This window comes from Gymnoscopelus microlampas (genome assembly GCF_963454915.1).
Source record: "Gymnoscopelus microlampas genome assembly, chromosome: 1".
In the NCBI taxonomy this organism is placed as follows: Eukaryota; Metazoa; Chordata; class Actinopteri; order Myctophiformes; family Myctophidae; genus Gymnoscopelus; species Gymnoscopelus microlampas.
The window spans coordinates 2,506,851-2,532,647 of NC_139962.1; the positions used below are offsets into that span (position 1 = coordinate 2,506,851).

The following is a 25,797-nucleotide window of genomic DNA, read 5'->3' on the forward strand; positions in this document are numbered from 1 at the left end:
AGTTTATTTTTTATGCTGTTTTAAGCTTTTATCTGGCCTTTTAGAAATGTTCATTGTAGTTCTTAGAATTGTATCATATCCTGAGTATGTTGTCTTGTTGTGCTGTCTGTTTTTCTATCCGTTGAGCTGTGCTACACCACAACAAATTCCTGTGTGTCCTTGTGATACATTTTAGTCCAGGGGCCAAGCCATATTTTGGTACCACCTAAGGTGACCGTAAAGTTTTTGTATTTTTGTCTTCCTACATGTCTCTAGTTTATATTTTGGTATGATAACCCTTCCAATCTTGTAGCTTAATGGCAGTTATCACTACCTACCGGCTAATGTATCCGGTAGGAGACACAAAGTAGAATCTTTGTGTCTCCTACCCCGGGCATCAAATTATTGCGACAAAAAACAAAATATATCCATGTATTCAAGGCTTCATGGGGTGTGCAATTGATAACTTCTCAGATTTTTGGTGTTTGCAAAAAGACTGCTTTCCATAAGCTTGTAAAAGTTGACCCTCCTTCGGTCTAGGGTGGTCATAGCTGAATGGGTAGAGAGTCCCCCTGAAAAACTTAAAGGAGGAGTTCACCCAAAAAAATATTTATTTTCTATCAATTGCACACCCCATGAAGCCTTAAATACATGGATATATTTGTTTTTTTTCGCACTAATTTGATGCCCGGGGTAGGAGACACAAAGATTCTACTTTGTGTCTCCTGCTGGATACATTAGCCGGTAGGTAGTGATAACTGCCATTAAGCTACAAGATTGGAAGGGTTATCATACCAAAATATAAACTAGAGACATGTAGGAAGACAAAAATACAAAAACTTTACGGTCACCTTAGGTGGTACCAATTTGTGAAAATATCAGTGTTGGCCCCTGGACTATTTGGCAATAAAGTGATTCTGATTCTGATTCTGATGTAACAGTGATGTCACAGTGATGTCACAGTGATGTCATTACCCGGGTCATGACCTGGATGGTGATGTAATGCAGGACGGCGCCCATCATCACGGCCACGGTGTTGGCGTGGTCCTTGATGAACTCTGATGACCCCTCTGAGAGGAGGGGGGCGCACACCACCCGGAAGACCACCAGAGCATGGGCCAGACCTACGATTAACACCAGCTACACACACACACACACACACACACACACACACACACACACACACACACACACACACACGTTTGTCTTACTATGTTTGTGAGGACATCAAATCTGTATGTAATGTGTACGTTAGAGTGTTGATTTTGTCGACTAAAACTATGACGTTTTTATCAGGCGACTACATTTTTTTCACTGACGAAAACGAAATAAAAACGAAATAAAAACGAAATAAAAACGAAATAAAAACTAAATAAAAACTAAGCTATGATGACTAAAACTAAGACTAAATATATTGACAATTTATTCAACAAATAAAAACTAGACTAAATGTTAGTGAGGGAACTAGAGGAGAAGTAAACTCGTGTCACCAGTCTTTCCACCTCGGAGGAAAGCCTGGTATTCGTTATTAAAGACCTGTGTGATCCGGTCTAGGCCACGCCTACTGAAAAAATAATAATAATAATAATTCACTTTCCGGATTTTGCCGATCCGGTTTTGCGGAGCCGCTTTGTTTCCTATTTAAATGGAATAGAATTTCCCCGTGGGATAATACAGACGCTAAATAGTCTCCGGATAGTGCACGCACATTTATATTTAAAAAATCATACCCTGTGTGAAGGTAGCGGCGCCTTTGATACATCATGTCATCGATATGAGTTTATAGCCATGTGTCACGTGAAGCTTGACCAATCACTTTGTTGACGCACCTGACCAATCAGAACGTTGACGTACGCACACGGACAAAGTCAGGTATAGAGCAGGATCTCTAGCGCCGCTAGAAAAAAGCTAAACTACGGCGCATCAAGGATTTTATTAGGTAGGCCCGCGGACGGACCTATTGGGGGGTGAAGTCTTTCCGGATTTGCGTTTCCGGCCGCCTGATGGGTTACTTTCGCTCCCGACCGGATCATAGACCCGAAAAGGTATGCTTCCCAGGCTAGAGGAGAAGAGATCCAGTAGAACTAAGACTAGTGGAGCAGAGATCCAGTAGAACTAAAAGACAAGTCATTTTATGTTTGCGCTCTGGTTTTGCGCTCTGAAAATAGCAGATCTACAAGCTCACAACGCACCACGCTGCAACGCACTGTGAGCTTGTAGATCGGCTATTTTCAGCATGCAACCAAGTGTAAAATCAGTCATTATGACGCCATCAAGGCACCGCCTAAATACATTTTAGTAGACTGAATCAACTGTAGATTTAGACGACTATAATCTTATGATATTTAGTCGACTAAAACTAGACAAAAACTACAATATTTCAGATGACTAAAATATGACTAAAACTAAATCAAAATGTGCTGTCAAAATCAACACTGGGGGGGGGGGGGCACGTTTTTTACGGCTCCCCCCAGCGGCAGACGAAATGTGTGTGTGTGTGTGTGTGTGTGTGTGTGTGTGTCTGTATGTACCATTAACGTGACCAGCACTAGGACCATGGTGCTGCGTAGGTAAGAGTGTCTGAACTCTCTAGGTTGAGAGTCAGGATCGTTGATCACCTCCAGGATGAGTTCCTCCTGAAACACACACACACACACACACACACACACACACACACACACACACACACACACACACACACACACACACACACACACACACACACACACACACACACACACACACACACACACACACACACACACACACACACACACACGTTGTTCCAGGGACCCACAGAAGCAAAGATTCCAGTTCAAAATGTTCACTTTAAGAAAATATGTATATTCAAAGATTTGCACAATATTTGGTCTCTATCTAAAGTGTCTTGAGACAAGTTGTTGACATAAAAAAAACAGAGCTATCTGCCAAGATAGTTGTTAAATATGTGGATGTGATCTGACAGGGTTAAAAAACTTTCAAGGCCCAGCAAAAAACACAAAATAAATACAGTGCATATGTAACGACTGAGGTTCGAACCCGGGTCTACCGCACGGAAAGACAACATCTTAACCACTAAGCCAAAGTGTCGCCCGGGAGACCTCCAGGCCATCAGGCTGAGGTTGTCAACCACTGTGTTACACATAGATACAGACAGACAGACAGACAGACAGACAGACAGACAGTACCTCCTCTTCGCACCAGTCGTAAACCTTCCATTTGGACACGTATCTCGCTCTGTGTCTCTTCCATAACTCCAGGAACAACGTGGCTGTGGACACGACGGACAGACAGACAGACAGACAGACAGACAGACAGACAGACAGACAGAGCACAGGGTATGTGTTGAACAGTGGGTGTGTTCTAGTTTTTTTCATAATCTGTGTTGATTTTGACAGCAAATGTGATTCAGTTTTAGTCATATTTTAGTCATGTGAAATGTTTTAGTTTTCGTCTAGTTTTAGTCGACTAAATATCATAAGATTATAGTCGACTAAAAGTACAGTTGATTTTGGTCGACTAAAATGCATTTTGACGGTGCCTTGGTTGCATGCTGAAAACAGCCGATCTACAAGCGCGACGCGTTGTGAGCTTGTAGATCAGCTATTTTCAGAGCGTAACACCCGAGCGCAACCAAACATAAAATGACTTGTCTTTTTTTTGTTCTACTGCATCTCTTCTCCACTAGCCTCTCACAGTTTAGTCTTGTTTTTATTAGATGATGAAATTGTCAATATATTTAGTCATAGTTTTGGTCATCATACAGTAGCTTAGTTTTTATTAAGTTTTATTTAGTTTTCGTCAGTGAAAAAAGGTAGTAGACGAATTTGTCGTCATAGTTTTAGTCGACGAAATCAACACTGTTCATAAGTATAATTATTCCCTCACACGCGCACGGCACATGCACACGTCTATACTATACGCACACATGCACACGTCTATACTATACGCACACATGCACACGTCTATACTATACGCACACATGCACACGTCTATACTATACGCACACATGCACACGTCTATACTATACGCACACATGCACACGTCTATACTATACGCACACATGCACACGTCTATACTATACGCACACATGCACACGTCTATACTATACGCACACATGCGCGTGCATGTGCTCACCGAATGAAATAACCGCTATGCAAGATAACCGTTAGAACCCAGGTCATTATCGCTGCACTGCACCTCTGAGCCAGCAGATGGTGCTGTCTCTCTGTTAATGCAGGCAAGGCGAGGGAAGTTGATCAAGCAAAGGAAACACTTTTATACAATGACATTAGGATGAATTAAATAATAATAATAATAAATAGATGACAGTGACACTCACCCCAGACGGCCATAAACATGGCGAACGCTACAGTGCCTTCGTTGTCAAACAGAAGGCTGACCTGCGTATAGGGAAACACATGATGTCAGTGACAACACTAAACAAGGCCATGTACAACTCAAACGGGGGTCTTCAAGGTTTTTTCAGGCCAAAGACCCCTTAGGAAAACATTGGAGTTTGAGAACTACTGATTTAGAACAGTAGCTGTTTTGGACACCGACCAATCCTGCACGTGACCACACACAGCCTACTTCACACTGGGTGTGATTTTTTTTTTCCCGGCTGTTTTTGGTGAATGTTTGCCCCAGAACACTGGTTCTCCACCTATTCAAACTGGGGACCCCCCAAAATAATCATGTTTGAACTGAGGACCCCCCAAAATAGTCATATTTGAACTGAGGACGCCCCAAAATAATCATATTTGAACTGAGGACGCCCCAGTTCAAATATGATTATTTTGGGGGGTCATGGCCTGTTCTAGGGAAAACATTCACCAAAAACAGCCGATCTACAATGTGACGTGTTGATCGGCTATTCATCTGGTGTAGGGGGAAAAAAGGAGAGGGCCTACTGTAGGGCCCTGGAGGACTCCGGTCCTGTACCTTGGCGTATGTACATGTACATGTATTACTGTACCTTATTATATGTACATATATATTACTGTACCTTACTGTATGTACATGTATATTACTGTACCTTGGCGTATGTACATGTGTCAGACAGCTTCCAGACGTTACACCTCTTATCACACCTGGGACACATGATGATGTCCGAGTCGCACACCTCCTTTCTGCACACACACACACACACACACACACACACACACACACACACACACACACACACACACACACACACACACACACACACACACACACACACACACGGTCGTCCATTAAGGCAGAGGTTTTCAACCGGTGGTCCGCGGACCACGGTATTGCAGGTGGTCCCTGGCCATGCATTCAGAATTATTATTATTATTTTTTTACTTATTTTTTTTATTTAACTTTGTATAAGTTACAGGAGTTCTTGCTGTATGGTGTGTGTGTGTGTGTGTGTGTGTGTGTGTGTGTGTGTGTGTGTGTGTGTGTGTGTGTGTGTGTGTGTGTGTGTGTGATATGAAACGTGAGCTTACCATAATCACAGTAATCCTTAATCATATTCGAGGGCTTTTGCAGAGAAATGAGACAGACTCCAGTCACTTTAAAATTAGAGCACTGCAGAGGGCAGGTGTAGGTGTGTGTGTGTGTGTGCGTGTGCGTGTGTGTGTGTGCATACATACATCAGAGGGTTGGTATTGAAGAAGGCCAGTCCATACAGAAACACCACCAGACCCAGTAGAGCAGCAGGAACCAGCAGCTTGGTGTACCAACCCAACCACAGGTAGTACAGAGCTACCTTCTCCCCAAAGTAACTCCTACACACACGCGCACACGCACACACGCACACGCACACACACACACACACACACACACACACACACACACACACACACACACACACACACACACACACACACACACACACACACACACACACACACACACACACACAGTGGGACTGGGATCAATTCACTTTTTTTTTTGCAAGAATAAGAAAACAAATCTAAGTAAAAAAAACAAAAAAAACAAGAGAAAACGTGACCATGACCAGTGTTGGTGGTGACGGTGTTAAAATTAACACTGTTACTGTAACAAAATACTTTTTTGGGGTAACAAGTAATCTAACGGCGTTAGTTTGCAATTAGAGTAACCGGTTACTAACCTTTCCAAAATAATGGCGTTACTTAGTTACTGTACATTTAAGACCTAATTTGTTGCCACAAAAATGAAAAGGAAAATCCGTCAGACACGTTTTGCGAGATTTCCTGATCAATCAAACTAGTAGCTCGTCTCTGTCAACTTGCACGGAGACTTGCACGGATGTTACACAGAAATTGGTGACCGGGCCAACAGGCTGTGGTGATTGCGCTCAATCGTTCAAATTCGGCTCTGTATTCAGCGGGTCACCTCTTATGGTGTAACACACACAGGCCGGCTGGCTGGTCTTGTTTTCTTTACATTAATTTTGCTGTTTTTCTGTGAAGTTGCTTGTACATATTGATAGTTGTGAGTTGGGCTTGTTTCTAAAGTGTAATTGATTTGGATTTGCTTCCATTTTTTATGATATATTATTTAGACCAGTGGTTCTCAAATATGTTCATGTCATGGACCCCCAAATTAATATGGATTTGTCCCTGACCCCCATCTGATTTGTATTTGTGCCAGGGAGCCCCGTACCAGATTTGTATGTATACAGTATACAGGTAGAAAGTGCTCATGTGACCTAGAGGCGCTTCTTTTGGGCTTGTTTTCCTAGACCTGGTTGCTGATTTCTTTCACAAAATCTGGCAACACTGGTGGCCATGCTTTATGTCCTGTATAGCATTAAGCGATTTTCTTTGGTTAAAATAAGTGCTAATTAGTTCTATTTTCTGATAGTAATCATTACTATAGAGTGTTTGTTCATTAACAGGAGTCTCCATGTCTCTACAGCTCTTTATTAAACACAAAATGTATTTTCAGGTCAAAATACAAATGTTATCCAATCAGGATAGAGAACTCAGTCAGGATACAGTGAAAAACAGAAGTGATGACACAGAGAAATGAGCAGACACACAAGTGGAACTGGAACACTATAAATGAGCTGATAAATGGGATTGGCTGAAATGTTGTCACCCATCTTAAAATGTATTTTCTGTTAAATAAAGAGCAGGAGAGACATGGAGACTCCTGTTACTGAACAAACACTCTATAGTAATGATTACTATCACAATATAGAGCTTTAACCTTTTAACAAAAGAAAACACTTTTTTGTTTAAACCAAAAGACACAGATCACTAGAGAGAGAGACAGAGAGACAGAGAGACAGAGAGACAGAGAGACAGAGAGACAGAGAGACAGTGAGACAGAGAGACAGTGAGACAGCTTGCTCATTTCTCTCACAAAATCTGGCAACATTGGTGGCCATGCTATATGTACAGTGTTATAAATGTGACAGTGAGACAGTGAGACAGTGAGACAGTGAGACAGTGAGACAGTGAGACAGGGACTAACTTGACATCAGTGACAGGTTGTCCCACAAACAGTCCAGACCACCGCGCCCAATTCTTCTTCAGGTCCTTCTGCTTCCTCCTCTGGGAACCACAGAAGAAGAAAACACACACATTCAACATGTACACAAACATAATAATGCTCTTAAAGGACAAATTCACCCATTTTCAACCTATCTTCATATAGTTGGTCCTCACTAACGCTCATGATAAAATGGTATAAAAAAGTTGGTCTGTGTCTCAGAGGAGGGCTGTGGACACTTCAGGAACCCGTCTACCAGTAGGCAGGGTTTTCCTTTTTTTTTTTCTTTGACTGCCAGAAATAAAGCATAAATTGCTTTATAGCCACTGCCAGAGATTTTCGAGTGTTTTCTCTAACTTTTGAAAAATCATAGAATATTTATCTCCAGTATGATGGATCCCCGATCGCTTTAAAGACGTGTCAGAGTCTCTTAGAATCGGGGGGCAAAGCGTGCCGCCGCTTTCATCCGTTCCATAGTTATGGTCAGTTGAATGTAGAATGTTTTCACCAAAAAGCAACAGAAACAGAGAAGAAGACATTTCTCCAAATTGAATAACAAGGAAGTGAACCGGCTGTTTTTTTTACGATCACGTGATTTGCTGCTGCTTCGCTTCTCTGGGAGTCAAACGGTGACTCATAGGTTAGCGAACAGCGCCATCTAGTGGAAAAACCACTGAAAACACAACATCTCGTCATAGGCAGGCTGCACGATAGCAAAAATATGCCGATAAAATAATGTCATCATTGGCAGTCAAAGAGTTAACGTGAGAACAATGGATTCCATTACAGCGTGCTAACTACACAGGAATAGAAACAAACATAATGCTCTGAACCACTTCAATCCTTATTAAACAAATACATTCTCTAATTATGCTTATTATTACTCTCATGCATACAGAACATGTTATTATTATCATTAGTAGTAGTAGTAGTAGTAGTAGTAGTAGTAGTATTATTAGGGCTGGGACTTTAACTGATTCATTTCGATTAATTAATTACAGAAAATTAACGCGATTAAAAAAATTAATCGCATTTTAATCGCGCTTAGTTTATGCACCACAGAACTCACTGGACGAGTTTCAGGCGTACCGATCATACCAGTGCACCAACCAACAGACAACACACCCCAGTGCACGCAATGGGACAAGAAGCCGATCAGACTGCTTTGCTTGGCCCAGTGGATGAGACATTTAGATTTAAAAAACTCTCTGATGGAAGTGTGGATAAAAACACGGTTGTGTGCAGAACTATTTTTTGTTGCTTGAACTTATGTATTCACTCATTGATTCACTCATACACCAAAATCTGTTTTAACTGAAAATAAATTGCTTCTCAGTTCAAATATTGATATGTGATTAAACATGAGATTAATTTCGATGAATTCATTACAAAGCCTCTAATTAATTAGATTAATTTTTTTAATCGAGTCCCAGCCCTAATCATTATTATTATTATTATTATTATTATTATTATTATTATTATTATTATTATTAATAGTATTATTCTCACCTCATGCAGACAGAACATGGTCTCAAACACATCTTTCTGCAGCAGTTCCTTCAGGTTCTCCTTTTTCTCTGAAAAAAATAAAAATATAAATATGGCATATATTTAGCCAGCTGATGGCTGCTCAGATGGCACTCTTAGGGGTTGGCCACTTGGCTTGAACCCTGGCTTCCCTATTCTGGGGAAAACGGCCGATCTACAAGCTCACGAAACAACGTGTTGTGAGCTTGTTGTAGATCGGCTACTTTCACTATTTTTCAGACTAATCCATAATAGCATACAAACAACTAAACACTAAACACTACAACTAATACAAACTAAAGACTTTTACACTAAATGAAAACTGAAAACCAGTTTAAAAATGTATCTAAACTAAAATGAAAACTGAAAACATTAAGATCAAAACCAAAACCTAAAAATAATGAACATTTCAAATCTATCGTAACACTCGGGTACTGTTAACTGTTAAGTAAGAGGCCTTCTGTTCAAAATGTTACTGGAGTAAAAGTAAAATGTATTGGCATCAAAATATACTTGAAAGTACCAAAAGTGAAAGTACTCAAAATGTTTGAAAACAGCAGATCTACAAGCTCACAACGCGTCGCCATGCGACGCGTTGTGAGCTTGTAGATCGGCTATTTTCAAAGAGCCTATAGGCATAAAACAAGGCTGAAGTGGTTAATGTAGTTGTAGTGGAGTAGAAGAACAATATTTGCCTCTGTGATGTAGTGGAGTAGAAGTAAAAAAGTATTGAAAATTGGAAATACTCCAGTAAAGTAAAAAATTAATCCTCAAAATTGTACTTAAAGGACAACTTTAGTTTTTTACAACCAAGGTTTATGTTTTAGATTGTAATTAAAGTAAATAAAATATGAGTGTTAATATTTTTAAATGTACTGCTTTCTATACTTTTAGCAATTTTCGCGATCTTTTTTACAGTGGACGGGGGCATTCTGTCCGGTGGCTAAATATGTCTTTTTTTTACACAATAACCCGGTGTTTTCTTTATTATTATTTACAGTAGCTCTTCTAGCCCCCAATAACTCACATCTGACCATCAAAGACCACAGGACCTTTTTTATTGTGTAAAAAAATCACACCCAGTGTGAAGTGGGCGGTGTGTGGTCATCACAACATGACTCACTTAAGTCCATACTGCTATTCATAGAGCTGCACATGTGTCATGTGTTTCGCTAGCCAATCACAGTCCTGAATTTGCAAAGTCAGCCAATCACATTACAGCTAGTGGTGATGACGCTAGCTGTAATGTGATTGGCTGACTTTGCAAAAGTATAGATTTGCATTGACTGTGGAAGGGTTAGCGTTGTAGACTGCGTTGTAGACTATTGGTCAATCAAGGTGCAGGATTGGTCAGTGTCCAAACCTCACTTATAGAGGGCGGTTACACCGCCCCAAAAAGGCATATTTAGCCACCGGACAGAATGCCCCCACCCACTGTAAAAAAAGATCGCGAAAATTGCTAAAACTAATAGAAAGCAGTAAGTGGGGAAAAAAATCACACCCTGTGTGAAGGTAGGGTGTGATATACCTAAAGGTGATATACCTAAGGTATAGAGCCTATACCTAAAGGTATAGAGCGGCTAGCGCCGCTAAAAATAACACTCATCTTTTATTTACTTTAATTACAAGCTAAAATATAAACCTGGGTTGTAAAAAAACTAAGTTGTCCTTTAAGTACAGTACTTGAGTAAATGTACTTAGTTACTTTACACTGCCAACACACATGTGGAAGTGCATTCCTTTGTGTTGTGTGTACGTTGCTGTGACGAAGCAGAGGTTCTCAAACATTGTGTCAGACTGTTTGCACAAAGGTCTACTGTATGTGTGTTACTACTCCTTATGTAAACGTCTGGATCTGATGCTATATTTAACCTCACCTACATACCTGTTACTATATATACACTACTGTATATCATGGGTCTTCAACAGGGGGTCAGGGACCCCCAGGGGGGGTCCTCAGAGTTACTACAGGGGGGTCTGCCAAATGTTGGCGTGATATGATATTTTTTTTAACCACTTGAACCCTAGCATCCCTTTTCTGAGGACAACTTTAGACAAAAATAGCAGATCTACAAGAGCGAGGCGTTGTGAGCTTGTAGATCTGCTATTTATTGCCAAAGAGGTTTGGTGTAGAGGGGGAAAAAAGGTTAAAGGGATAGTTCACCCCAAAAAAAATCTTATTTTCTATCAGTTACTCACCCCATGAAGCCTTGAATTCTGTTTTTGTTTTTGTCTCCTTCCTGAGACAATGATTTGATAACCTGCATAAAGATGCTAATGTATCCGGTAGGAGACACAAAGGAGACTCTTTGTGTCTCCTACCGGAGAGACCGCCGGTCATCAAATTATTGTCTCAGGAATGTGATAAAAACTCATCTGTCTCTCAGCTAAGGGGTCCCTGCTTCATCTGTCTCTCTTGTTGAAGACCCCTGCAGTGTCTGTCTCCCTGCCCGTCTCCCTGCCTGTCTCCCTGCCTGTCTCCCTGCCTGTCTCCCTGCCCGTCTCCCTGCCTGTCTCCCTGCCTGTCTCCCCGTCTCCCTGTCTGTCTCCCTGCCTGTCTCCCTGCCCGTCTCCCTGTCTGTCTCCCTGCCTGCCTGTCTCCCCGTCTGTCTCCCTGCCTGCCTGTCTCCCCGTCTCCCTGCCTGTCTCCCTGCCTGTCTCCCTGCCTGTCTCCCTGCCTGTCTCCCCGTCTCCCTGCCTGTCTCCCTGCCTGTCTCCCTGCCTGTCTCCCCGTCTCCCTGCCTGTCTCCCTGCCTGTCTCCCCGTCTCCCTGCCTGTCTCCCTGCCTGTCTCCCCGTCTCCCTGCCTGTCTCCCTGCCTGTCTCCCTGCCTGTCTCCCTGCCTGCCTGTCTCCCCGTCTCCCTGCCTGTCTCCCTTCCTGTCTCCCCGTCTCCCTGCCTGTCTCCCTGCCTGCCTGTCTCCCTGCCTGTCTCCCCGTCTCCCTGCCTGTCTCCCTGCCTGTCTCCCTTCCTGTCTTCCTGTCTCCCTGCCTGTCTCCCTGCCTGTCTCCCTGCCTGTCTCCCTGCCTGTCTCCCTGCCTGTTTCCCTGCCTGTTTCCCTGCCTGTCTCCCTGCCTGTCTCCCTGCCTGTCTCCCCGTCTCCCTGCCTGTCTCCCTGCCTGTTTCCCTGCCTGTCTCCCTGCCTGTCTCCCTGCCTGTCTCCCTGCCTGTCTCCCCGTCTCCCTGCCCGTCTCCCTGCCTGTCTCCCTGCCTGTCTTCCCGTCTCCCTGCCTGTCTGCCTGTCTGCCTGTCTCAATACTGACCTCCAGTGGTGATGTAGGTGTGATGCAGGATGAAATGTACAACTCGTATCCTAGAGGAGACAAGGAGACAGGGAGACAGGGAGACAGGGAGACGGAGACAGGGAGACAGGGAGACAGGGAGACAGGGAGACAAGGAGACAGGGAGACGGAGACAGGGAGACAGGGAGACAGGGAGACAGGGAGACAAGGAGACAGGGAGAAGGAGACAGGGAGACAGGGAGACAAGGAGACAGGGAGACGGAGACAGGGAGACAAGGAGACAGGGAGACAAGGAGACAGGGAGACAGGGAGACAAGGAGACAAGGAGACAGGGAGAAGGAGACAGGGAGACAGGGAGACAGGGAGACAAGGAGACAGGGAGAAGGAGACAGGGAGACAAGGAGACAAGGAGACAGGGAGAAGGAGACAGGGAGACAGGGAGACAGGGAGACAAGGAGACAGGGAGACAAGGAGACAGGGAGACAGGGAGACAGGGAGACAAGGAGACAGGGAGACAAGGAGACAGGGAGACAGGGAGACAGGGAGACGGAGACAGGGAGACAGGGAGACAGGGAGACAGGGAGACAGGGAGACAGGGAGACAGGGAGACAGGGAGACAAGGAGACAGGGAGACAGGGAGACAGGGAGACAGGGAGACAAGGAGACAGGGAGACAGGGAGACAGGGAGACAGGGAGACAGGGAGACAGGGAGACAGGGAGACAAGGAGACAGGGAGACAGGGAGACAAGGAGACAGGGAGACAGGGAGACAGGGAGACAGGGAGACAAGGAGACAGGGAGACAGGGAGACAAGGAGACAAGGAGACAAGGAGACAGGGAGACAGGGAGACAAGGAGACAGGGAGACAGGGAGACAGGGAGACAGGGAGACAGGGAGACGGAGACAGGGAGACAGGGAGACAGGGAGACAGGGAGACAAGGAGACAGGGAGACGGAGACAGGGAGACAGGGAGACAGGGAGACAGGGAGACAAGGAGACAGGGAGAAGGAGACAGGGAGACAGGGAGACAAGGAGACAGGGAGACGGAGACAGGGAGACAAGGAGACAGGGAGACAAGGAGACAGGGAGACAGGGAGACAAGGAGACAAGGAGACAGGGAGAAGGAGACAGGGAGACAGGGAGACAGGGAGACAAGGAGACAGGGAGAAGGAGACAGGGAGACAAGGAGACAAGGAGACAGGGAGAAGGAGACAGGGAGACAGGGAGACAGGGAGACAAGGAGACAGGGAGACAAGGAGACAGGGAGACAGGGAGACAGGGAGACAAGGAGACAGGGAGACAAGGAGACAGGGAGACAGGGAGACAGGGAGACGGAGACAGGGAGACAGGGAGACAGGGAGACAGGGAGACAGGGAGACAGGGAGACAGGGAGACAAGGAGACAAGGAGACAGGGAGACAGGGAGACAGGGAGACAGGGAGACAGGGAGACAAGGAGACAGGGAGACAGGGAGACAGGGAGACAGGGAGACAGGGAGACAGGGAGACAGGGAGACAGGGAGACAAGGAGACAGGGAGACAAGGAGACAGGGAGACAGGGAGACAGGGAGACAGGGAGACAAGGAGACAGGGAGACAGGGAGACAAGGAGACAAGGAGACAAGGAGACAGGGAGACAGGGAGACAAGGAGACAGGGAGACAGGGAGACAGGGAGACAGGGAGACAGGGAGACAAGGAGACAGGGAGACAGGGAGACAGGGAGACAGGGAGACAAGGAGACAGGGAGACAAGGAGACAAGGAGACAGGGAGACAAGGAGACAGGGAGACAAGGAGACAGGGAGACAGGGAGACAGGGAGACAGGGAGACAAGGAGACAGGGAGACAGGGAGACAGGGAGACAGGGAGACAGGGAGACAGGGAGACAGGGAGACAGGGAGACAAGGAGACAAGGAGACAGGGAGACAAGGAGACAGGGAGACAGGGAGACAAGGAGACAGGGAGACAGGGAGACAGGGAGACAGGGAGACAGGGAGACAGGGAGACAAGGAGACAGGGAGACAGGGAGACAGGGAGACAGGGAGACAGGGAGACAGGGAGACAGGGAGACAAGGAGACAGGGAGACAGGGAGACAGGGAGACAGGGAGACAGGGAGACAGGGAGACAAGGAGACAGGGAGACAAGGAGACAGGGAGACAGGGAGACAGGGAGACAAGGAGACAGGGAGACAGGGAGACAGGGAGACAAGGAGACAGGGAGACAGGGAGACAGGGAGACAAGGAGACAGGGAGACAGGGAGACAAGGAGACAGGGAGACAGGGAGACAGGGAGACAAGGAGACAGGGAGACAGGGAGACAAGGAGACAGGGAGACAGGGAGACAGGGAGACAGGGAGACAGGGAGACAAGGAGACAGGGAGACAGGGAGACAGGGAGACAGGGAGACAGGGAGACAGGGAGACAGGGAGACAAGGAGACAGGGAGACAGGGAGACAGGGAGACAGGGAGACAGGGAGACAGGGAGACAAGGAGACAGGGAGACAAGGAGACAAGGAGACAGGGAGACAGGGAGACAAGGAGACAGGGAGACAGGGAGACAGGGAGACAAGGAGACAGGGAGACAAGGAGACAGGGAGACAAGGAGACAGGGAGACAGGGAGACAAGGAGACAGGGAGACAGGGAGACAGGGAGACAGGGAGACAGGGAGACAGGGAGACAGGGAGACAAGGAGACAAGGAGACAGGGAGACAAGGAGACAGGGAGACAAGGAGACAAGGAGACAGGGAGACAGGGAGACAAGGAGACAAGGAGACAAGGAGACAAGGAGACAGGGAGACAGGGAGACAAGGAGACAAGGAGACAGGGAGACAAGGAGACAGGGAGACAAGGAGACAAGGAGACAGGGAGACAGGGAGACAAGGAGACAAGGAGACAAGGAGACAAGGAGACAGGGAGACAGGGAGACAAGGAGACAAGGAGACAGGGAGACAAGGAGACAGGGAGACAAGGAGACAGGGAGACAGGGAGACAGGGAGTCAAGGAGACAAGGAGACAAGGAGACAGGGAGACAGGGAGACAGGGAGACAGGGAGACAGGGAGACAAGGAGACAGGGAGACAGGGAGACAAGGAGACAGGGAGACAGGGAGACAAGGAGACAAGGAGACAGGGAGAAGGAGACAGGGAGACAGGGAGACAGGGAGACAAGGAGACAGGGAGAAGGAGACAGGGAGACAAGGAGACAGGGAGACAGGGAGACAAGGAGACAGGGAGACAGGGAGACGGAGACAGGGAGACAGGGAGACAGGGAGACAGGGAGACAAGGAGACAGGGAGACAGGGAGACAGGGAGACAGGGAGACAGGGAGACAGGGAGACAAGGAGACAGGGAGACAGGGAGACAAGGAGACAGGGAGACGGAGACAGGGAGACAGGGAGACAGGGAGACAGGGAGACAAGGAGACAGGGAGACAGGGAGACAGGGAGACAGGGAGACAAGGAGACAGGGAGACAAGGAGACAGGGAGACAAGGAGACAGGGAGACAGGGAGACAAGGAGACAGGGAGACGGAGACAGGGAGACAAGGAGACAGGGAGACAGGGAGACAAGGAGACAGGGAGACGGAGACAGGGAGACAAGGAGACAGGGAGACAGGGAGACAGGGAGACAGGGAGACAGGGAGACAAGGAGACAGGGAGACAGGGAGACAGGGAGACAGGGAGACAGGGAGACAGGGAGACAGGGAGACAAGGAGACAGGGAGACAGGGAGACAGGGAGACAAGGAGACAAGGAGACAGGGAGACAAGGAGACAGGGAGACAGGGAGACAGGGAGACAGGGAGACAGGGAGACAGGGAGACAGGGAGACAGGGAGACAAGGAGACAGGGAGACAAGGAGACAGGGAGACAGGGAGACAGGGAGACAAGGAGACAGGGAGACAAGGAGACAAGGAGACAGGGAGACAGGGAGACAAGGAGACAAGGAGACAGGGAGACAAGGAGACAGGGAGACAGGGAGACAAGGAGACAGGGAGACAAGGAGACAGGGAGACAGGGAGACAAGGAGACAGGGAGACAGGGAGACAGGGAGACAAGGAGACAAGGAGACAGGGAGACAGGGAGACAGGGAGACAGGGAGACAGGGAGACAAGGAGACAAGGAGACAGGGAGACAGGGAGACAAGGAGACAAGGAGACAGGGAGACAAGGAGACAAGGAGACAGGGAGACAGGGAGACAGGGAGACAAGGAGACAGGGAGACAAGGAGACAGGGAGACAAGGAGACAAGGAGACAGGGAGACAGGGAGACAGGGAGACAAGGAGACAGGGAGACAAGGAGACAGGGAGACAAGGAGACAAGGAGACAGGGAGACAGGGAGACAAGGAGACAGGGAGACAGGGAGACAGGGAGACAAGGAGACAGGGAGACAAGGAGACAGGGAGACAAGGAGACAGGGAGACAGGGAGACAAGGAGACAGGGAGACAGGGAGACAGGGAGACAGGGAGACAGGGAGACAGGGAGACAGGGAGACAAGGAGACAAGGAGACAGGGAGACAAGGAGACAGGGAGACAAGGAGACAAGGAGACAGGGAGACAGGGAGACAAGGAGACAAGGAGACAAGGAGACAAGGAGACAGGGAGACAGGGAGACAAGGAGACAAGGAGACAGGGAGACAAGGAGACAGGGAGACAAGGAGACAAGGAGACAGGGAGACAGGGAGACAAGGAGACAAGGAGACAAGGAGACAAGGAGACAGGGAGACAGGGAGACAAGGAGACAAGGAGACAGGGAGACAAGGAGACAGGGAGACAAGGAGACAGGGAGACAGGGAGACAGGGAGTCAAGGAGACAAGGAGACAAGGAGACAGGGAGACAGGGAGACAGGGAGACAGGGAGACAGGGAGACAAGGAGACAGGGAGACAGGGAGACAAGGAGACAGGGAGACAGGGAGACAAGGAGACAAGGAGACAGGGAGAAGGAGACAGGGAGACAGGGAGACAGGGAGACAAGGAGACAGGGAGAAGGAGACAGGGAGACAAGGAGACAGGGAGACAGGGAGACAAGGAGACAGGGAGACAGGGAGACGGAGACAGGGAGACAGGGAGACAGGGAGACAGGGAGACAAGGAGACAGGGAGACAGGGAGACAGGGAGACAGGGAGACAGGGAGACAGGGAGACAAGGAGACAGGGAGACAGGGAGACAAGGAGACAGGGAGACGGAGACAGGGAGACAGGGAGACAGGGAGACAGGGAGACAAGGAGACAGGGAGACAGGGAGACAGGGAGACAGGGAGACAAGGAGACAGGGAGACAAGGAGACAGGGAGACAAGGAGACAGGGAGACAGGGAGACAAGGAGACAGGGAGACGGAGACAGGGAGACAAGGAGACAGGGAGACAGGGAGACAAGGAGACAGGGAGACGGAGACAGGGAGACAAGGAGACAGGGAGACAGGGAGACAGGGAGACAGGGAGACAGGGAGACAAGGAGACAGGGAGACAGGGAGACAAGGAGACAAGGAGACAGGGAGACAAGGAGACAGGGAGACAGGGAGACAGGGAGACAGGGAGACAGGGAGACAGGGAGACAGGGAGACAGGGAGACAAGGAGACAGGGAGACAAGGAGACAGGGAGACAGGGAGACAGGGAGACAAGGAGACAGGGAGACAAGGAGACAAGGAGACAGGGAGACAGGGAGACAAGGAGACAAGGAGACAGGGAGACAAGGAGACAGGGAGACAGGGAGACAAGGAGACAGGGAGACAAGGAGACAGGGAGACAGGGAGACAAGGAGACAGGGAGACAGGGAGACAGGGAGACAAGGAGACAAGGAGACAGGGAGACAGGGAGACAGGGAGACAGGGAGACAGGGAGACAGGGAGACAAGGAGACAGGGAGACAAGGAGACAAGGAGACAGGGAGACAGGGAGACAGGGAGACAGGGAGACAGGGAGACAGGGAGACAAGGAGACAGGGAGACAAGGAGACAGGGAGACAAGGAGACAGGGAGACAAGGAGACAGGGAGACAAGGAGACAGGGAGACAGGGAGACAGGGAGACAGGGAGACAGGGAGACAGGGAGACAAGGAGACAGGGAGACAAGGAGACAGGGAGACAAGGAGACAGGGAGACAAGGAGACAGGGAGACAAGGAGACAGGGAGACAGGGAGACAGGGAGACAGGGAGACAGGGAGACAAGGAGACAGGGAGACAAGGAGACAGGGAGACAGGGAGACAGGGAGACAGGGAGACAGGGAGACAGGGAGACAAGGAGACAGGGAGACAAGGAGACAAGGAGACAAGGAGACAAGGAGACAGGGAGACAGGGAGACAGGGAGACAGGGAGACAGGGAGACAGGGAGACAAGGAGACAGGGAGACAAGGAGACAGGGAGACAAGGAGACAGGGAGACAGGGAGACAGGGAGACAGGGAGACAGGGAGACAGGGAGACAAGGAGACAGGGAGACAGGGAGACAGGGAGACAGGGAGACAAGGAGACAGGGAGACAGGGAGACAGGGAGACAGGGAGACAGGGAGACAGGGAGACAGGGAGACAGGGAGACAGGGAGACAGGGAGACAGGGAGACAGGGAGACAGGGAGAGTCACATTCATCCTTTTAAGACATTTGTAATACCTCTGAAATGACAAAAAAGACCATTACTGTCTCAAAAGTAACCAGCAAACTATACTAAATGGTCAAACATTGGCCAAATTGTCAAATATTACCTTAGAAAGAAGCAACATTTTTGAAAATAGTCAAAAATATATAATATCACAATATTTATCTGTGGAACGCGAGACTATCAGAGAAGGATGAGAGTGAGACGGGGGAGAGGAGGACGGCACAGACCCATCACCTCTAACAAGACAACGAGACTGACCATCAGAAAGGAATCAGGGTCTGGGCTTCACTAAGGCCTTGGCTACACGTACATGGATCTTTTACTAAACGGATATTTTAGTCCTCCGTTTTTAAAAAGAATCCCTGGCCACATGACAAAGATAAACAAAAATCCCTGTCCAAACGTAGACGCAGAAACGCATCGATCAGCTGCATGTTTCAATTTTATATCAGATTTTATATTTACATTTATTTTATAATTATATATATGAGGGGCCAAATACAAATACATTAAGTAATCACATGTTAAGGCCCAATACTGCAATAGCTGCATTATTTTAATAGCATACGTGAACAGCTGCAGCATACGTGAACATAAACGAAAACAACATTATTAGGGCGCAGCTGCAGCGCAAACAGTAGCCATGGTTCACATGACGCTGTCGAGTCTCTGGTTTATAGTGGTGTTCGTTTTTTTTTTACATTGCCAACTCTCACATGTACATAAACGTTCAGATTTCAAATATAAAGTGCTTACCCCTGAGCCACGGATGTTACAAGGCAATCCGGACCGTGATAAGTACCCGTATCTCCCGTATTGTTCAATAAAAAGCATTTTAATTCCATCGCCGGCCATTTTCTTTTTCTGTTCTGTTATTTTGGTAATGTATCAGAGTGCAATACACCTTCCAACCATTGGTGTCGCATGGTTGAAAGCATCGGAGAAAATTTGGAGAAAATGGCCGACGATCGGATTAAAATGCTTTTTATTGAACAATACGGGAGATACGGGTACTTATCGCGGTCCGGATCGCCTTGTAACGTCCGTGGCTCAGGGGTAAGCACTTTATATTTGAAATCTGAACGTTTATGTACATGTGAGAGTTGTCAATGTAAAAACATCGAACACCACTATAAAGCAGGGACTCTCGGCACCGGGGCGATTGTGTTTTAGGACGACAGACCCCACATTCAATCTGTGTGCGCGCCGTGTGTTCTACTTGGCGCAGAGAAAGAGGGTTTTCGTCACACAGTGAATGAGCTACTTTTCCCACCACTGTCTTATTATTAAGTATGACATTATTTAGCCATAAATGAGCGTGCCTTGTTTCATAGACTGTAAGTGTTGCTCTCTCTCTCTCTTCATTTATTATTATAATGACCATGAGCGGTCCGGTGTTTATGTATTATTGTATTATTTATTATTATAATGACCATGTGCGAATGCGCGATGACGTCATCGTTTCTCAAAATCTCCGGATTACATGTCCACACAGATCCACTGAAACGCATGTTTTGGAAAACCTTCACTTATTTATCCGTTTACAAAAATATCCGTTTTAGCGGCCAAAAACACCGTTTGCGTGTGGCTGAAAGGCCCAAACGCACACAAAAATGTGCGTTTAGAAAAAGATCCATGTACGTGTAGCCAAGGCCTTAGATTTGGTGATGGTATCTGCACATTTATAAAGTTACTATTTAATGACTTTTAAGACCCTTTTAATACCAAATTGGCCAAATTGTCATATATTAGGTAAGAAAGAGGCAAACATTGTGAAAATAGCCGATCTACAAGTGCGAGGCGTTGTGAGCTTGTAGATCGGCTATTTTCACAATACAATATTTATCTGTGGAACCGAGTCAAACTACAATTCCAAGTTCTTGTCAGGGTCAAACCCACTGGTGGAGAACCACTAGTCTACATCACCACATGAACACAAAGTCAAAGTCACTAAGTCGAAAACCCTTGCATTTTCTTCAGATGTTGAAAAACGGCCAAAAACAACAGTTTCATTCACTGTGGATCTACCACAACCAATACCAATAGAGCGCCGAAGTCTGACGTCACTGCCGCTAGAGGGCGCTGTTTCCGCTGGCTCGTGGCTTTACTTTTTGTGTTGAAATCCCCATTTGGGAATCTTAGATCACGTCATATAAGAACTGTTACAAACATAAACACACCACCCTGGCGTTTCTGTCAGGGGGGCGTGGCTCTGCATCGTTTATGATATTCATTCATATTTCATACAGCCTGTTTCTGGCGAAAAATGGAATTAATTCTGCCTTAAAAAGTCTTAAGAACTACCACTTCCGGGTCTGAAATCACTACACTGTACCCTACAGCAGCCGCGTTCATGGGAAATGTAGTCTTTGGGTTGTTTGACTCGTTTCTAGTGTTTATATTGTGTTACTCTTTGTGTAAATGTGTACATTTACACCTTCAGTCCATGCTTCATATCCATATGAGTAAAATCATCGGGTGTTTATGTTATGTTTGGAACACAGTTCTTACATGAAGCGATCTTAGATTCCCTAGCTTATGTAATGGATGGACGGACAGGTTGGTGGACGGACGGACGGACGGACGGACGGGCGGGCGCATAACGTACCGTGTAGCGTGTGGTATCGCCCCCTTCTGGTCGCTCCTCCAGTTGCAGGCGTCAGAGACCTTCAGCAGATACTTGTATTGTTCAAACACATCGTTAGGAGCGACCACTCCATAGAACACCTTGTCATCATGGACAATCCTCTACACACACACACACACACACACACACACACACACACACACACACACACACATAGACACCCATTATACAATATACACACACTCCATAGAACAAATTGTCTTCATCACACACACACACACACACACACACACACACACACACACACACACACACACACACACACACACACACACACACACACACACACACACACACACACACACACCAGGTCAGGTAGGTTATTGTGGGCCAGCAATGTTCGGAATTCATCAATCAGGATGGAATATGAAAGACCGTGTTGATCACATGACTATAGAGATATATTAGAACCGATTTGCATGATGTTTGGACAAAATCTGTAGGTGTCATATAAAAAAATGTGTTTAGCAAAAATTGGCCTGCTGGTGGCGCTGTAATAGGCCATTGTGAACAGGGTGCCATTTCTTCCTCATCCTAGTGGGAATGTGCGTGCTAAATGTCACGGCAATCAAACGCTGCGTTCATGGTTTTAGGCATTTTGTTCAAAACCAAACACTCCTGCAAACTTTGGATGCCAATCTTAGCCAATCAGGAAGGAATATGAAAATGTGTCTTATTCACATGACTATAGAGATAATGTGTACCGATTTGCGTGAAATTTGGACAAAATCTGTAAAAAGAAATGAAAATGTTTTGCAAGAATCGGCCTCCTGGTGGCGCTACAACAGGCCGATCTGTAAAGTGTGGGGCAGAGATTGTGCTCCGGCATCCAGGCAGTGTGTGTGTGTGTGTGTGTGTGTGTGCGCACAGTTTCACGTCGACCGGCCCAACCGTGCCGGAGATTAGCTGTTCACAGACAGACGGACAGGGTGTGAAACATATAGTCTCGGCTATGCCTTCGGCCTGGCGGAGATAAAGATTTTGTGGCGACTTGCTTTCTGGAGGATAAACGATGCTCTCTGGAGGATAAACCATGTTTTATGGAGGATAAACCATGTTTTCTGGAGGATAAACGATGCTCTCTGGAGGTAAACCATGCTTTATGGAGGATAAACCATGCTTTATGGAGGATAAAGCATGTTTTATGGAGGATAAAGCATGTTTTATGGAGGATAAAGCATGCTTTATGGAGGATAAACCATGCTTCAGACTCACAGTGACTTTCATGTTCTTCTTCTCCCTCAGCTGTTGGATGAAGTCTCTCTGCTGCTGGGCCTTGTGGGATTCCTCCAGGTCATCCAGCGTATCAGCAACCAGCACGTAGTCATATGACATCTGTGTGGGCTGCAGGAACAAACACACTTCCCTTATTCACCTGTTTCCTAGGCTGTGTGTTTTCCACTTCCTGTCGATTTGATCCAATGAAATCCAATGAAACTGGTCAGATGACCAATGATATCCAATGAAATCGACAGGAAGTGGAACACACACAGCCTAGGAAACAGGTGAATACACTCACACAGCGTAATGGCATCAGCGTATCATAATAGCTGGGGGCAGAGTCAGCTTGAAGGAAAACACAGATTTCCCCCAGCTGGTATGACAGTGGGGGGTGTGGGGTTTATGACAGTGGGGGGTGTGGGGTTTTCAAACTCCGATGCTGTAAAAGTATACTAATTTAAAAAGCAGGCGTCATGCGTTGATCACGGGCAAAGAACCTTGTTGCCACTCGACAAGGAACGCTACTGATGGAGTTAAAACTATATGTGTCTTTTTGGGCCTGTACTTCAGTTTGTTAAACATGCCTTTTGTAAGACTACTATATTTTCTCTACCAGGGCCATGTCGCTGGCTCCATATTTGCTATCTGGTGCCGGCTCCAAACAAACTTGTCTTGACAACGCTTTGTGATTAAATGTCAAATGGTGTGTTTAATGTCCTAATGACCTGTATCTCTGTACGATGACCTACTGTATATCTCTGCATGACCTGACATCGTCACTAATTCCCTTTGTCAGCTGTCATCCCGTCACAGATAACCTGGCACATGTCTTATGATATCGAAGGAATAACTTGTTTATGGAACCGAGAATTGTACACAAGTACACCATAAGATGAACAACAACTTATTATTATGACAGCCAGACGCCTGTCCATCTCATCCAACTCCAGCCAATCATTAGGAGACACCTATGTCTGATGTCATTGAAGTCCAACTGTGTATAAATACTATTGTTTGTTATTGTATCATTAGTGTGATTTTGTGTTCTTGTCTGTAACTTGTACTGTCTCCGTGTGCACGCTCAGCAATACAGACTGATTCATTTTTGACATCCCATTGTCTGACTCTCAGTTCTTTGGTGTCGACTGGTCAAAACTTGGGGTCTTAGAACCAAACCATCTTTTCCATCTAATCTTGGAGTATCAGAATTCAACTCCATCAGCTACATTAGCAAACTAGAAAAAGTGCTCCTCGGAGCACAGGTCTCCGCCAGGTCAGGTAGGTTATTGTGGCCTCCTGGTGGCGCTGTAATAGGGCAATGTTTAAAGGGTGCCATTTATTCTTAGGCCTTGCACGGCAATCGGACACTGCATTCTTGGTTTGAGGCATTTTGTGGAGAAAAAAAAGTTTTACTAAATTAGACCTGCTGGTGGCGCTATAACAGGCCAATGTTAAAAGGGTGGCATTTGTTCCTCGTGAATGTGTGTGAATGTGCGTGCAAAGTTTGACCGCAATCGGACGGTGCGTTCATGATTTGCAGAATTTTGTTCAAAACAAGCCACTACTGCAAACTTTAAATGTCAATCTTAGCCAATGAGGATGGAATATGAAAAATCAAAGACATCCGTCTTGATCACATGACTATGGAGATCATGTGTACCGATTTGCGTGAAATCAGGATAAAATCGGAAGGAGTAATATAAAAAAATGTGTTTTACATAAGTCGGCCTCCTGGTGGCGCTATAAAAGAAAAATGTAAAAAATGCAGGGCAAAGGTTTTTCCTTGACCTCTAGGGAGTGCGCATACAAAGTTTTACACAGATCGGTGCAGTTATAGGTAAAAACATGAATCGGCCTGTTATAGCGCCACCATGAGGCTGATTTGAAAAAATTCTGGTGGCATTTCTTCCTCGGCATAGTGGAAATAAGCGTGCAAAATTTCACGGAAATTGCATGCTCTGTTCATGATTTGAGGTATTTTGTTGAAAACGGAGCACTCCTGCAAACTTTGGAAGCCATGTTTAGCCAATCAGGATGGAATATGAAAAATCTGAATGACCTGTTTTGTTTAATGACTATAGAGATACTGTGTACCGATTTGCGGGATTTTTGGACAAAATCTGTAGGAGTAATGTCAAAAAATATATTTTGCACAAATGGGCCTCCTGGTGGCGCTATAAAAGGCCCATGAGAAAAATTTGGGGCGAAGGTTCTGAATTGGCATCCAGGGAGTGTGTGTGCACAGTTTCGCTGCGATCAAGACAACGGTGCTGGAGATTAGCTGGTCACAGACGGACAGACGGACACACACACACACGGGCGGACGGACGGGGTGGAAATGCCTTTCGGCCTGGCGGAGACAATGACATGTATCTCTGTACGATGACCAATATCTCTGCATGACCAGACATCGTCACTACCGGTAATTCCCTTTGTCAGCTGTCATCCCATCACAGATAACCAGGCACATGTCTTATGATATCGAAGGAATAACTTGTTTATGGAACCGAGAATTGCACACAAGGACACCCTAAGATGATCAACAACTTATTATTATGACAGCCAGACGCCTGTACCTCTCATCCAACTCCAGCCAATCATTAGGAGACACCTATGTCTGATGTCATTGAAGTCCAACTGTGTATAAATACTATTGTTTGTTATTGTATCATTAGTGTGATTTTGTGTTCTTGTCTGTAACTTGTACTGTCCCGTGTGCACGCTCAGCAATACAGACTGATTCATTTTTGACATCCCGTTGTCTGACTCTCAGTTCTTTGGTGTCGACTGGTCAAAACTTGGGGTCTTAGAACCAAACCATCTTTTCCATCTAATCTTGGAGTATCAGAATTCAACTCCATCAGCTACATTAGCAAATTAAACAAGAGTCCGATTGGAATGTTGTCCTTTACTGGACAGAGGATCCAACACAACACAATGGCCCGAGGTTATCTGATTTAATCGCCTGGTAAGAGACACTATTACATTTTCTATAGATATGATCAATTAAACTCATCATGATATCAAAAAGTAAAAAAACGTTAATTCATCAATATTTATAGAACACGTTTTAGTGAATTCCAAGTACAGGAGACAGTATCGACGCCATTAGAGTTTGGAAGTGTGCAGTTATCAACATGCAGG

At 46.5% G+C, this 25,797-nt stretch overlaps 1 protein-coding gene across 1 annotated transcript in view; it reads right to left on the reverse strand.

Moving 5' to 3' along the window:
• The window catches only part of ano9b (anoctamin 9b), a 64,960-nt gene that overhangs the window by 35,908 nt on the left and 3,255 nt on the right, over positions 1-25,797 (reverse strand). The window contains exons 2-12 of the mRNA XM_084057403.1: positions 22,648-22,776; positions 21,394-21,533; positions 12,224-12,273; positions 8,944-9,011; positions 7,417-7,496; positions 5,604-5,738; positions 5,018-5,111; positions 4,322-4,382; positions 3,168-3,250; positions 2,511-2,615; positions 955-1,119 (exon numbers count right to left, since the gene is read on the reverse strand). Coding sequence (XP_083913529.1) covers positions 955-1,119; positions 2,511-2,615; positions 3,168-3,250; positions 4,322-4,382; positions 5,018-5,111; positions 5,604-5,738; positions 7,417-7,496; positions 8,944-9,011; positions 12,224-12,273; positions 21,394-21,533; positions 22,648-22,767 — 1,101 coding nt within the window. The 5' untranslated portion in view covers positions 22,768-22,776. The remainder of the gene's footprint in view (positions 1-954; positions 1,120-2,510; positions 2,616-3,167; positions 3,251-4,321; positions 4,383-5,017; positions 5,112-5,603; positions 5,739-7,416; positions 7,497-8,943; positions 9,012-12,223; positions 12,274-21,393; positions 21,534-22,647; positions 22,777-25,797) is intronic.